The 15733-nt window shown below is 45.0% G+C and overlaps 1 protein-coding gene across 6 annotated transcripts in view; it reads left to right on the forward strand.

The window, feature by feature from the left end:
* The first annotated feature begins 206 nt into the window (after positions 1-206).
* Positions 207-15733, forward strand: part of LOC124008818 (EH domain-binding protein 1-like protein 1) — a 66417-nt gene continuing 50890 nt past the window's right edge. For 3 of the 6 annotated variants that reach the window (XM_046320385.1, XM_046320386.1, XM_046320387.1), the window contains exons 1-3: positions 207-469; positions 14964-15021; positions 15560-15655. In XM_046320385.1, coding sequence (XP_046176341.1) covers positions 366-469; positions 14964-15021; positions 15560-15655 — 258 coding nt within the window. In that variant the 5' untranslated portion in view covers positions 207-365. The remainder of the gene's footprint in view (positions 470-14963; positions 15022-15559; positions 15656-15733) is intronic. The other 3 variants (XM_046320388.1, XM_046320390.1, XM_046320389.1) reach the window with 3 other exon arrangements.

Consider the following 15733-nt stretch of genomic DNA (forward strand, 5'->3'; position numbering starts at 1 on the left):
TTTTTTAAATAAGTCATAGGCTTCAAGTGAAAATACAATACCTCAATTGATGTTTAATAAAATGTGTTATTGAAATTGTTATATGTTCATATCAAAGTTTTTTTGCTTGGGGTGTCGTCTGTCTCACTGTTCGAAGCTGTCGTGGCGTGCGTTTGTTTTGCCTGAATTCTGTGTGTGACATTCGGGACATGTGAACACCAGTCAGACTGTTGAACAGTGAGTGAACATTGACGGTCTTTCTTTCGCAGCAAACGCAAGTGCTGCGGCAACAGACTGGTGTTTCCCCAAGCAGTGAGGGCAGAGGGGAACTGTGGACAGGATTGAAACAAATGTCCCTTGAGAAAATAACATTATAGTCTCCAAACATGGCTTCAGTTTGGAAGAGACTTCAGCGTGTCGGCAAGAAAGCCTCAAAATTCCAGTTTGCGGCGACTTTTCAAGAACTGACGGTAGAATGCACGAAGAAATGGTAAGTGAATTTAATTGACATTTCTGTCATTTATCATACGCTCTTAGTCTTATCTACAGCAAATTACAGGAGCAATTGGGGCAAGTGCCTTGCTCAAGGGCACATCGATAGGATTTTAACGTAGTCCGATCGAGGATTCGAACCAGCGACCTTCCGTTACTGTCCCAACGCTCTTAACAGCTGGGCTACCTACCGCCCTTTACTGGATTTAGCCTTGATAAAGTTGTCATGTCTGAACCGATAAAACAACCTCGTGGGGTTTGAAACTTTTGTCACCTTGTCCTTCATTTCCTTGTCCCCTGCTTGAGATGTAATTTAATCAGGTCATACTTTCAGGTTCATATTTGGTTTGTGTGCAATGCGCAATGATATGTTTGTTGTCCGTTTCTTACCGCTATTATATTGACTCCCCCATTTTTGTTGATCGTACACGTTTATTGCACACTGCACAATGCATGAATATACTGTAGCCTACAGCTTTCTTCAACAGTCACTTCCGCATTTTGTCCTCATGCTGTTTTCCCATTCTAATCATCGTCATGCGACAAGCATCCAAATTGACATTATTGTTTAGAGCGCAAGCAAAACATATTTTGTCCAAATGTGCCTAAGCTTTGACGTGTCACAGGTGTAAATAGATTATGACGATGTCTTGCATATAACAGGCGTAAATAGATGATGTCATAAGTTAGAATATGATAACATCTATTTAGACCTGTTATATGCATGACATCATCTATTTACGCCTGTATATATGACATCATCATATAGCACCTGTAGTGAATTGTTTTCCCTGTTCCAATCAGGTGATATTATTCTTAGAACCTATGTATGTAATTGTTTTGTTTATCCAGGTAAGTTGACTGAGAACACATTCTCATTTACAGCAACAACCTAAGGAACAGTTACAAGGCATGAATGAGCCAATGTAACTGGGGATGATTAGGTGACAGATTAGGAATTTAGCCAGGACACCAGGATTAATAGCCCTACAATAAGTGCCATGGGATCTTTAGTGACCACAGAGAGTCAGGACACCTGTTTAACATCCCATCAGAAAGACAGCAACCTACACCAGGCAATGTCCCCAATCTCTACCCTTGGGTATTGGGATATATATTTTTTAGACCAGAGGAAAGGGTGCCTCCTACTGGCCCCCAAACAGCACTACCAGCAGTATCTGGTCTCCCATCCAGGGACCAACCCTGCTTAGCTTCAGAAGCAAGCCAGCAGTGTAACACTGGGTGGTATGCTGCAGTGCTGAAAGTCCTCTCTCAATGGTCAGGTGTGTGAGTGTGCACATTCTTGTTCCATGCAGTATAGAGTTAATATGGGTGTCCTTTTCCCCAAAGGTCACGTTATACAACAGCAGCTGGGCTATGTTTCTTTTACACTATTCCACTTTGGCTTTCTGTGTCCTCTCTGTTTTAACTGGGCCAGTTGTCCAAATTCACAGGAGTGTGTTTATTGAACAGTTAACTTAATCTCCATTTATTATTTAAGTTGTTTTACCTTTTTATATAGGCCTGTTTTAGACTGGCATGTTGCCTTAGCTCCAGGAGTTCTCGTCATTATAGACAATATAGTCTGTGTGTACTGTACGGTACAGTATTTCAGGGGCGCAACTTTCACTGTGGTCAGGGGGACTTGACCTCCCTCACATTCTGAAATTGTATTTTTGTCCCCCCCCAGTTTCATCATTGCTCTGTGATACAAAAAGTGGCAACTGTGTGCTTTAGGACCATGCGGACACCTCAGTGCGGTCGGGTAGGCTGTTTGGCGATTTGAGCCGGCTGGATTTAGGACTGCGAGGACCCCACAGAGCATGCAAACAGAGGCAGCTGTTGTCTGTGTGTGTTATGCTTTTTCTCCGAGTTGTAAAAGCAAGCATAGCAGAAACTGGCTACTCTTTATTTGACTGTTGTAGCTGGCAAGGTAACTGCTGTTTGGAAGAAGAAGAAAAAAGATTCCCAGTGCTGAGCTAGTAGTGTAACTGACATGTATCTTTAGCTAATGTTTCATGCCCTCTTGATTTAAGTTCTGTCTGAAGTGAATGAACTAGCTAGCTAACGTTAGCTAGTTAGTATCTACCACAGCCAGTTCAGCTCTAGTCTCGAGCTATCTGTCAGGTAGCAGTATCTAACAGCTGTTGTGTGTATGTGTAACAGTATAATTTTAAACCGTCCCCTCGCCCATACCGGGCGCGAACCAGGGACCTTCTGCACACATCAACAACAGTCACCCACGAAGCATCGTTACCCATCGCTCCACAAAAGCTGCGGCCCTTGCAGAGCAAGGGGAACCACTACTTCAAGGTCTCAGAGCAAGTGACGTAACCGATTGAAACGCTATTTAGCGCACACCGCTAACTAAGCTAGCCGTTTCACATCCGTTACATATGGAAATGTTTTGTCCTGTTTCAACAGAAGTAAATTAACTTGGCTAGTTTTCGCCAGATGATGTAGCTACCATTAGAGAGAGACAAAAGTTAGCAAGCTAGCTCACAAACTTTAGCTATTATTTTTGTCTCAATAGACCTGAATCAAATGATGAAACCAGCAGCCAAACAATTGAAGACCGATATTATTCTGACGTGCAATGTGAGGTTTTTATTAGAGTCAATATAGCAATGCAATGTTATTTATCTGTCAGTTTCCCGAGGTAATTCCCTACTGTTCACACTGACATGGTATTAACAGCTCTACAGGCTTCACTGTTATGGTGTACATTACATTTACATTTACATTTAAGTCATTTAGCAGACGCTCTTATCCAGAGCGACTTACAAATTGGTGCATTCACCTTATGACATCCAGTGGAACAGCCACTTTACAATAGTGCATCTAAATATTTTAAGGGGGGGAGAGGGGGTGAGAAGGATTACTTTATCCTATCCTAAGTATTCCTTAAAGAGGTGGGGTTTCAGGTGTCTCCGGAAGGTGGTGATTGACTCCGCTGTCCTGGCGTCGTGAGGGAGTTTGTTCCACCATTGGGGAGCCAGAGCAGCGAACAGTTTTGACTGGGCTGAGCGGGAACTGTACTTCCTCAGTGGTAGGGAGGCGAGCAGGCCAGAGGTGGATGAACGCAGTGCCCTTATTTGGGTGTAGGGCCTGATCAGAGCCTGGAGGTACTGAGGTGCCGTTCCCCTCACAGCTCCGTAGGCAAGCACCATGGTCTTGTAGCAGATGCGAGCTTCAACTGGAAGCCAGTGGAGAGAGCGGAGGAGCGGGGTGACGTGAGAGAACTTGGGAAGGTTAAACACTAGACGGGCTGCGGCTTTCTGGATGAGTTGTAGGGGTTTAATGGCACAGGCAGGGAGCCCAGCCAACAGCGAGTTGCAGTAATCCAGACGGGAGATGACAAGTGCCTGGATTAGGACCTGCGCCGTTTCCTGTGTGAGGCAGGGTCGTACTCTGCGGATGTTGTAGAGCATGAACCTACAGGAACGGGCCACCGCCATTTGATGTTAGTTGAGAACATTCAGGGTGTTGTCCAGGATCACGCCAGGAATGTTCTTAGCGCTCTGGGAGGAGGACACAATGGAGTTGTCAACCGTGATGGCGAGATCATGGAACGGGCAGTCCTTCCCCGGGAGGAAGAGCAGCTCCGTCTTGCCGAAGTTCAGCTTGAGGTGGTGATCCGTCATCCACACTGATATGTCTGCCAGACATGCAGAGATGCGATTCGCCACCTGGTCATCAGAAGGGGGAAAGGAGAAGATTAATTGTGTGTCGTCTGCATAGCAATGATAGGAGAGACCATGTGAGGTTATGACAGAGCCAAGTGACTTGGTGTATAGCGAGAATAGGAGAGGGCCTAGAACAGAGCCCTGGGGGACACCAGTGGTGAGAGCGCGTGGTGAGGAGACAGATTCTCGCCACGCCACCTGGTAGGAGCGACCTGTCAGGTAGGACGCAATCCAAGCGTGGGCCGCGCCGGAGATGCCCAACTCGGAGAGGGTGGAGAGGAGGATCTGATGGTTCACAGTATCGAAGGCAGCCGATAGGTCTAGAAGGATGAGAGCAGAGGAGAGAGAGTTAGCTTTAGCGGTGCGGAGCGCCTCCGTGATACAGAGAAGAGCAGTCTCAGTTGAATGACTAGTCTTGAAACCTGACTGATTTGGATCAAGAAGGTCATTCTGAGAGAGATAGCGGGAGAGCTGACCAAGGACGGCACGTTCAAGAGTTTTGGAGAGAAAAGAAAGAAGGGATACTGGTCTGTAGTTGTTAACATCGGAGGGATCGAGTGTAGGTTTTTTCAGAAGGGGTGCAACTCTCGCTCTCTTGAAGACGGAAGGGACGTAGCCAGCGGTCAGGGATAAGTTGATGAGCGAGGTGATGTAAGGGAGAAGGTCTCCGGAAATGGTCTGGAGAAGAGAGGAGGGGATAGGGTCGAGCGGGCAGGTTGTTGGGCGGCCGGCCGTCACAAGATGCGAGATTTCATCTGGAGAGAGAGGGGAGAAAGAGGTCAGAGCACAGGGTAGGGCAGTGTGAGCAGAACCAGCGGTGTCGTTTGACTTAGCAAACGAGGATCGGATGTCGTCGACCTTCTTTTCAAAATGGTTGACGAAGTCATCTGCAGAGAGGGAGGGGGGGAAGGGGAGGAGGATTCAGGAGGGAGGAGAAGGTGGCAAAGAGCTTCCTAGGGTTAGAGGCAGATGCTTGGAATTTAGAGTGGTAGAAAGTGGCTTTAACAGCAGAGACAGAGGAGGAAAATGTAGAGAGGAGGGAGTGAAAGGATGCCAGGTCCGCAGGGAGGCGAGTTTTCCTCCATTTCCGCTCGGCTGCCCGGAGCCCTGTTCTGTGAGCTCGCAATGAGTCGTCAAGCCACGGAGCGGGAGGGGAGGACCGAGCCGGCCTGGAAGATAGGGGACATAGAGAGTCAAAGGATGCAGAAAGGGAGGAGAGGAGGGTTGAGGAGGCAGTATCAGGAGATAGGTTGGAGAAGGTTTGAGCAGAGGGAAGAGATGATAGGATGGAAGAGGAGAGAGTAGCGGGGGAGAGAGAGCGAAGGTTGGGACGGCGCGATACCATCCGAGTAGGGGCAGTGTGGGAAGTGTTGGATGAGAGCGAGAGGGAAAAGGATACAAGGTAGTGGTCGGAGACTTGGAGGGGAGTTGCAATGAGGTTAGTGGAAGAACAGCATCTAGTAAAGATGAGGTCGAGCGTATTGCCTGCCTTGTGAGAGTAGGGGGGAAGGTGAGAGGGTGAGGTCAAAAGAGGAGAGGAGTGGAAAGGAGGCAGAGAGGAATGAGTCAAAGGTAGACGTGGGGAGGTTAAAGTCGCCCAGAACTGTGAGAGGTGAGCCGTCCTCAGGAAAGGAGCTTATCAAGGCATCAAGCTCATTGATGAACTCTCCGAGGGGACCTGGAGGGCGATAAATGATAAGGATGTTAAGCTTGAAAGGGCTGGTAACTGTGACAGCATGAAATTCAAAGGAGGCGATAGACAGATGAGTAAAGGGAGAAAGAGAGAATGACCACTTGGGAGAGATAAGGATCCCGATGCCACCACCCCGCTGACCAGAAGCTCTCGGGGTGTGCGAGAACACGTGGGCGGACGAAGAGAGAGCAGTAGGAGTAGCAGTGTTATCTGTGGTGATCCATGTTTCTGTCAGTGCCAAGAAGTCGAGGGACTGGAGGGAGGCATAGGCTGAGATGAACTCTGCCTTGTTGGCTGCAGATCGGCAGTTCCAGAGGCTACCGGAGACCTGGAACTCCACATGGGTCATGCGCGCTGGGACCACCAGATTAGGGTGGCAGCGGCCACGCAGTGTGGAGCGTTTGTATGGTCTGTGCAGAGAGGAGAGAACAGGGATAGACAGACACATAGTTGACAGGCTACAGAAGAGGCTACGCTAATGCAAGGAGATTGGAATGACAAGTGGACTACACATCTCGAATGTTCAGAAAGTCAAGCTTACATAGCAAGAATCTTATTGACTAAAATGATTAAAATGATACAGTACTGCTGAAGTAGGCTAGCTGGCAGTGGCTGCATTGTTGACTTTGTAGGCTAGCTGGCAGTGGCTGCGTTGTTGACACTACACTAATCAAGTCGTTCATCACTATGTGTACATCACTATGCTCATCATGTCTTAGCAGGATTAGATGGTGACAGGGTCAGACAGCAAGGGAAGACCAGTCCACGGCGCTCAGGTGAATTTTGCAGTATATTATAACAATCAGTGAATGGATACAAAGTCCCGTCTTGAGTTGATGGGTAGACTATAGTCCGGGATCTGGGAAGAATGGTCATTTCATTATTGAACCATTGACTCTATTCTTTGATAATACAATGTATAAATGTACACCAAGGTCATCTTTTGTCGTGCTTCATCTGAGCAGCATCAGATGGTGACAGCAGGGTCAGGCAACCAGGGATGGTCAGTCTGTGGCGGCACTGAGGTGAACTTTTGCAAATGCAACTCTGTATTTTCTCTGTGCGGGCAAAAACTGGACAAGCCAGAATCTTCAAAGATTGAAACTATTTAAAGGCAGTCTGACCCCTAAAGTTGATTTCCAAACTGTATTAAGGGTTGATAGCGTCTTTTCCCCGATGACACAAGACGTGCCAAACAAACATGTGAGGACGACCTGGTAGACAGTATTGTTGATAATGAATGGATACAGATTTGTTTGAATAACCCAGCCATGTTCATATCATCTCAGACATAAATTACTGCAGTTTAAGACCATCCATAGAGCATACTATTATGCCAGTGGAACTGAATATCATGCACTCAGACATGTTATTCCTCTGCTGGAGGTGTAAAACACAAAAGGGGACATATTTGAACATGCTATGCTCTTGTGAAGGCTGGCTGAATTCTGGCAATGTTCTTACTGGAGACTGTCATCAGAAGAAACTGTCACCTAGCATTTATAGGGGCTAAGAAATGCGTTGCCGTTAAATTGGAATGTTGGTTATCTTGTCACAATGGATAGCAAATTTATTTGATTTTATTTGATTTAATCAGGTAGGCAAGTTGAGAACAAGTTCTCATTTACAATTGCGACCTGGCCAAGATAAAGCAAAGCAGTGGAGTAAAACAAACATACAGTCAATAATACAGTAGAAACAAGTCTATATACGATGTGAGCAAATGAGGTGAGATAAGGGAGGTAAAAGGCAAAAAAAGGCTATGGTGGCAAAGTAAATACAATATAGCAAGTAAAACACTGGAATGGTAGCTGTGCAGTGGAAGAATGTGCAAAGTAGAAATAAAAATAATGGGGTGCAAAGGAGCAAAATAAATACAGTAGGGAAAGAGGTACAGGTGCAGTAATATGTGAGCTGCTCTGACAGCTGGTGCTTAACGCTAGTGAGGGAGATAAGTGTTTCCAGTTTCAGAGATTTTTGTAGTTCGTTCCAGTCATTGGCAGCAGAGAACTGGAAGGAGAGAAAGAAGAAAGAATTGGTTTTGGGGGTGACCAGAGAGATATACCTGCTGGAGCGCGTGCTACAGGTGGGTGATGCTATGTTGACCAGCGAGCTGAGATAAGGGGGGACTTTACCTAGCAGGGTCTTGTAGATGACCTGGAGCCAGTGGGTTTGGCGACGAGTATGAAGCGAGGGCCAGCCAACGAGAGTGTACAGGTCGCAATGGTGGGTAGTATATGGGGCTTTGATGACAAATTATTATTATTATATTAAAAGGGATGGCACTGTTATAGACTGCATCCAATTTGTTGAGTAGGGTATTGGAGGCTATTTTGTAAAAGACATCGCCGAAGTCGAGGATTGGTAGTATGGTCAGTTTTACAGTTTTACAAGTGTATGTTTGTCAAGTTACATATCACTAGATTTGATTTATTACAAGATTAAGAGTATACTGTGCAAATTTCATAAGGTCTGGATGCCTTTGTGGAATACTGTACAACAAAAGGAGTCTGTTGTGAAAACATGCCCACGTCAGGGGAGATAGCTATTTAGGCAATCCCTAGCTGCTGGGCTGCTCAGTCCTGGCCCTGGGGGTCTTCCATACTGCTGGTTCTCACTCTGGCCTTGGCCGAACACCTGAAACCAATAATCCATGTTTTACTAAGATCCTAAAGCTGAGTGGTGTGTGTTAGGTTGGGGGCTCTGCAGGGCCGCAGACCCCTAGGGGCAGGACGGGGCGATCCAGCTGTATTATGTCAAGTAAAGAGAACTCTACAGCCCTATTAGTCCAATGACATGAATTACAGCGCCCTCTGTACTTATTGGGAAAGTGAAGCATATTGTCTTTTGTCTCTATACTCCCAAAAGTTTGATTTGGAAATCAAAACAATGACTTTGAAGTTAAAGTACAGACTGTCCACTTTAATCTTAGGGTGTTTTCATCCATGTCAGGTGAACCGTTTAGAAATTACTGCACTTTTTGCACATTGTCCCCCACCATTTTAGGGGAGCAAAAGTGTTGGGACAACTTCACTTGTATGTTTATTAAAGTAGTAAAAAGTGAAGTATTTGGTCCAGCATTCATAGCACGCAATGACTCCACACATTTGTTTAGATGCATTTGCTGTTTGTTTTGGTTGTGTTTCCGATTTATTTTGTGTCCAATAGAATTGAATGGTAAATGTATTGTGTCATTGTGGTGTCACTTTTATTGTAAATAAGAATATAATATGTTTCTAAACACTTCTACATTGATGTGGCTGCTTCCATAATTACATAGAATACTGAATGAACCGTAAATAATGAGTGATGAAAGTTACAGATGCACAAATAGCATACCCCAAAGACATGCTAACCTCTCACCATTACAATAACAGGGGAGGTTAGCATGTCTTTGGGGTATGATATTTGTGCATCTGTAACTTTCTCACTCATCTTTATTCACGATTAATTCAGTATTATATGTAATTATGGAAGCATCCACATTAATGTGGAGGTGTTTAGAAACATATTATATATTCTTATTTACAATAAAAGTGACATCACATATTACATTGTGTAGAAATTCCGCAAATGTGCTTTAGATTTTTAAGCAGGGACTGTATCTCTTAGTAGAACCTAACCCTAACCCTAAGAAAGCTAACATTTCAGTTCCTTGCTCAGAACATGAGAACATAGGAAAGCTGGTAGTTCCTTTTAACATGAGTCTTCAATATTCCCAGGTAAGAAGTTTTAGGTTGTAGTTATTATAGGACTATTACCCTCTATACCATTTGTATTTCATTAACCTTTGACTATTAGATGTTCTTATAGGCACTTTAGTATTGCCAGTGTAACAGTATAGCTTCCGTCCCTCTCCTCGCTCCTCCCTGGGCTCGAACCAGCAACACAACAGCCACCATCGAAGCAGCGTTACCCATGCAGAGCAAGGGGAACAACTACTAGAAGGCTCAGAGCGAGTGACATTTGAAACGCTATTAGCGCAGGCTAACTAGCTAGCCATTTCACTTCGGTTAAACAGCGCAATGCTTGACGCACAACGAAGAGCTGCTGGTAAAACGCACGAAAGTGCTGTTTGAATGAATGTTTACGCGCCTGCTTCTGCCTACCACCGCTCAGTCAGATACTTAGATGCTTGTATGCTCAGTCAGATTATATGCAATGCAAGACACGCTAGATAATATCTAGTAATATCATCAAACATGTGTAGTTAACTTGTGATTATGATTGATTGTTTTTTATAAGATAAATTTAATGCTAGCTAGCAACTTACCTTGGCATACTGCATTTGCGAAACAGGCAGTCTTCTTGTGGAGTGCAACGAGAGAGAGGCAGGTCGTTATTGCGTTGGACTAGTTAACTGTATGGTTGCAAGATTGGATCCCGCGAGCTGACAAATTGTCGTTCTGCCCCTGAACAAGGCAGTTAACCCACCGTTCCTAGGCCGTCATTGAAAATAAGAATGTGTTCTTAACTGACTTGCCTAGTTAAAAAGGTATACATTTTTTTTATCAGCAAATCGGTGCCCGAAAATATCGATTTTCCGATTGTTATGAAAACTTAAAATCGGCCCTAATTAATCTTCCATTCCGATTAATCGGTCGACCTCTAGCACACACACACACACACACACACACACACACACACACACACACACACACACACACACACACACACACACACACACACACACACACACACACACACACACACACACACACACACACACACACACACACACACACACACACACACACACACACACACAAACCCGACAGCATGGTTTTAACTTAAGTCAGCTCCTATGCATGCATGTTATGTGCACACAGCCAGTGGTGCTGTGGTTCCTGTCTGGGCTCTGTCACTGCAAGAGTTCCATTATTACTCACACCTAGCACGTAGCCTACTTCCAAGCTTTCGCTTGCAGACGAGCCTAGCTCTCTGTCTGTCTCCTCATTGTTGTCTACACCGACTTCACTAGTATCAGCATGTTAGGCCTATGCTCTTGGGATGGCAGTCTATCGAACCGTCCTACACGTATTCAGTTCGATGATAACATCCTTAATTACTGTCTAATTCTAATGATATAATAATCAAGCCTGGCAAGTTTAATAACCTCTTATTCATAGAAGATGACGTGACACTTATGACTGTTTGATTATTTGGAATGAACACAAGCATTGTTATGTGTTGGGGGCGGCAGTTAGCCTAGTGGTTTGAGCGTCAGGCCAGTAACCGAAAGGTTGCTACATCAAATCCCTGAGCTGTCAAGGTATTAAAAAATAGATATATATGTCGTAGTGAACAATGCAGTTAACCCACTGTTCCTAAGCCGTATTTGTAACTAAGGATTTGTTCTTAATAATAATAATAATATATGCCATTTAGCAGACGCTTTTATCCAAAGCGACTTACAGTCATGTGTGCATACATTCTACGTATGGGTGGTCCCGGGAATCGAACCCACTACCCTGGCGTTACAAGCGCCATACTGACTTGCCCATTTTAAATGTTTTTAAAAACTGTCTGCAGGTGATTGTAGTCTGTATGTTTTGAGGATCTGACTCTTGGCTGCATACTGTGGGCCTGCTTGTTCATCAATACTGTCATGTGATGCTATGAAACCACAAACCTCACGTCACATTATTCTCTCATAACGAGCCTCAGCAGCCCAGGTCTGTAACAAGTGTCGGTCATGTGCACATACTATGTTTCGGCCTACTGTGTTCACCAAAGTTCTCCGATAGTTCAGGGGTGTGTTTTTGTTGTAATTCAGACATGTTAAACCTGTTACATTGTGCTTTTGGTGTCTGTTCACATACAGAGTATAGCAGGAACCAGACCATGGTGTTTGGGTGTTCTGGTTGAGGTTACCATGTGTCCAGTTGGCAAGAAGAATGTGTAAAATGTGGATCAGCTAGACAGGCCGTCCCACTTAACTGATTAGCAAAACGGCTGATCACTTAATGTTCAGTTTGCAGAAATAATGTGTGTGCGTTATCTGTTCAAGGCTCATTCTCCGAATACAGCACACCAGTCTCTCAAATGTGTTTCCCCCAGAATGCATGCTGGGAGTGGGATCAAAAACATACACTCGTGTGACATGTTGGAATATGGGAGTACAGAACAGTACAGTACATCCCTTCTATAACACTGTAGCCTGTAAGATGATGTGGGAACCATTCACACACAACGAAGGTTATTTGGCTACTTATTGGTATAGCTACCCATGTAAACACAGTTTCAGTTTCATCAGCATGTTGAGTGACCCAATTCGATGACAGGTCAGTGGCAAGCTCTGGTTGCTTTTCGACCCTTACGCCTCTCATGTATTTCACAAATAGGTACTGTCGTACAACACATCTGTGCTTGAGTTGGGCAGGGTGCTCACCGCCGCCTCAAATTGTCCACTGCGTGAGTACCGGCACTTCTTCTAGAATATTGGCTCTAGAGGACTACAGGCACCGTGCAATTCATCAAGAGTAGACTGCGGTGTGTAACTATGCTAGAGCGCGTGGCTGGCAGGTATATGGGGTAGGGGGATATTTGGCTGGCGGTGGGTGAACTGAAGCAGCAGTTACCTAATGGTTAAGACCAACCATTCTACAGGTCTATTTCTGTGCCACCCCGCCTCCCCACCTTTCCCCCAGCCCCTTCCCTTCCACTGTGCCCTTTCTCTTCAATCCTCCCGTCTTCTATAACTGGCCTGCAACACGAGAAAGTGGCCCTGTCAGACTGTTCACACTCTGCCCTTACTCTCTCTCCTCTCTGTAGGTTTTCTATGTTCTTTCCCTCTGCCAACAGAAATACAATGCTGTGAAAAATGATATGCTCCCTTTCAGATATTCTAAATACTTGCATAGTTTTTGACACTGAATGTTGTCAGATCTTCGACCAAACCCTAATATTAGATAAAGGCAACCTGAGTGAACAAATTACACTAAATGCCGATACTCAATTTATTTAAGAAACTCAATTATGCAACACCCAATGCACCTGTGTGAAAAAGTAATTGCCCCCTTACACGACTGGTTGCAACCAAATGCTTCCTGTAGTTGTTGACCAGTCTCTCACGTCTCAAATGTTGGGCTCCTGAGTGGCGCAGCGGTCTAAGGCGCTGCATCTCAGTGCAAGAGGTGTCACTACAGACACCCTGGTTTGAATCCAGGCTGTATCACAACCAGCTGTGATTGGGAGTCCCATAGGGTGGGTCACAATTGGCACAGGTTTGGCCGGTGTAGGCTATCATTGTAAATAGGAATTTGTTCTTAACTGACTTGGCTAGTTAAATGAAGATCAAATAAATGTCGCTGTGGAGGAATGTGTGTGTTTCTGGATCATCGTCTTGCTGCATGACCCAGCTGCACTTCAAGCTCACAGACGGATGGCCTGACGTTCTCCTTTAGAATTCTCTGATACAGATCAGAATTTATGGTTCCTTCAATGATGGCAAGTCATCCAGGTCCTGAGACAGCAAAGCATCCCCAAACCATCACACTACCACCACCATGCTTGACCTTTGTTGGTATGAGGTTATCGCTGTGGAATGCAGTGTTTGGTTTTTGCAAGACATAACGGGACCCATGTTGTCCAGAGAGTTCCACTTTTGACTCATCTGTCCATAGAACATTCTTTCAGGAATCTTGATGATCATCCAGGTTCTTCCAGGTGCTTTTTTGACAAACTTGAGTCAACTTTTTGGATGACATAGGTCCCGTTATGTCTGGCGAAAACCAAACACGGCATTCCACAGTGAGGACCTCGCACAACGGTCAAGCGTGGTGGTGGTAGTGTGGTGGTCAGAAAGGGGGGGAAATACTTTTTCAGGGCACTGTATAGTTTTACTCATGGGCAGCTAGACTTTTAAGTAACTATGTTCATTTTAGCATACTTCAAGACGTAACAGTGCATTCTGTTTCACCTCAACATGCAATTAGCCTGTTGCATGTTTACCTTTTCGGACTGACTGTATGCGAACAGCAATATCTTGCTCACTCACTATTGGTTCTTGTTGTCGGGAGTTGGCAAAGGTAAACAATACAATGCTATTTCACGTCCCTGCAAAGAATATCTTCTAGAATTACATCATTGCTGTTTTAGTCTAGAACAGATCTGTTGAGTGACAACCCTCCTTGTGTGACATACATGTAGGACGTTGCTGGCTGAGGCTGGAGACAAATTGAAGTATTATGCCCTGGTGGTTGCTAGGGCCACACCCTCCATTGATAGGGCCCTGAGGACTGTAAACACAGAAGAAGAAGAAAAATGCCCCAGCTGGGTCATGTTCAGTAAGAGTAAACGTTTTGAAATGGGAATTTACAATATGAACTTGTCCAATAAGAAATGTTGTAAAACGTTTTGCTATGATATGCCCTACTGAACATGCCCTAGCTGATGTCTCCCATACTAGAGGAACTATTGGAGGCTGCCACTCAGGCCGTAGCAGGGAAGTTAGTTTGTCCAAGTTGATCCGATTATGGAGCTCATTCTCTTCCTCTGAGATGTCTGTTAGTCAGAGCACTGAACAGAGTCACAAGATGTAGGTTTTTGCCCAGGCTGAAGCCCACCCCCCCCTTCTGTTTTTTTTCTCACAGCAGTGTGAGTGTGTGTGTGTGCTTGTGCGTGCATGCGTGCTTGTTTGTATTTAAGAGAAGGCCAACTGGTCATGTCTTGAGCTTTTATCTTTGTGCCTCTTAAATTCCAACTCTCTATGGGGGGGGTATGTATTTCGGATGGCTCTAAAATATAGCCATGTTCCAGACAGCCTAGCCTATGGACTAAAAGCATTTATCAGTATTAGTATGTGCATCGATACTGTTCATAGTATGTGCTTACATTCAACATGACTGTGCCATGTTATAGCCTGAAGTAACAGGATGCACAGAGAGCTCAGTCCTGTAAGCGATCCTGCGCTAAATACCGGTATTTTCCTATGTAAAGAATACCTCAGACTCCAGTTGCGGCCTATTTCGGTCCTATGATACGGGTTAGGAAACCAAATACTGCATTATCAATGGAAACACGGGTCGACACTGAAGTCCCTACTTATGTACTTATGTAGTGTTTATATACGTCTGTACAGTCATCATATGTTGTCCTCTCTCTACTTACAGGCAACCAGACAAACTGAGAGTGGTATGGACCAGGAGAAACAGACGAAACTGCACCAAGGTAATATGGGGAAAGCTACTTCGTTCAACAAGTAGAGGAGTGGCATGTGTAGCCTATTTGTCTAACACTTGTATGTAGCCTACCTGAGGGTGTGTAGCCTATTTGTCTAACACTTGTATGTAGCCTACCTGAGGGTGTGTAGCCTATTTGTCTAACACTTGCATGTAGCCTACCTGAGGGTGTGTAGCCTATTTGTCTAACACTTGTATGTAGCCTACCTGAGGGTGTGTAGCCTATTTGTCTAACACTTGTATGTAGCCTACCTGAGGGTGTGTAGCCTGTAAGGGGAATGGTCAGATTTCCTTGTGCCTGAGGAAATGGAACCATCGAGATGCAGAAGTGTATAAGTATGAGATTTGAGCTAAGCCATAGATACATCTGCCTTTATTCATCACAGTTATAGCTTTATTAATCCCATCACATGAACTTCTCGTAACATTCAGCACTCTATGAGACACACGTGGCTCATTCAATATGAAATGCATATGGTCAGCACATGCTCTGGTCCTTTCCTTGACCTGGGCTTTCCAATCCTCAGCTGCATGGATGGCAGCCGGGCATCAAGAACCCCTACAGGGGCACGGTGGTATGGCAGGTGCCCGAAAACCTGGACATCAATGTCACCCTTTTCAAGGTATGGCATCTCAACCCTAGGAAGATGTGTGTGAATGATTGGGAAATCATTTAGGTTAATCTGCATTTGAATTGTCAA

This window comes from Oncorhynchus gorbuscha, linkage group LG21, assembly GCF_021184085.1.
Source record: "Oncorhynchus gorbuscha isolate QuinsamMale2020 ecotype Even-year linkage group LG21, OgorEven_v1.0, whole genome shotgun sequence".
NCBI classification, from domain to species: domain Eukaryota; kingdom Metazoa; phylum Chordata; class Actinopteri; order Salmoniformes; family Salmonidae; genus Oncorhynchus; species Oncorhynchus gorbuscha.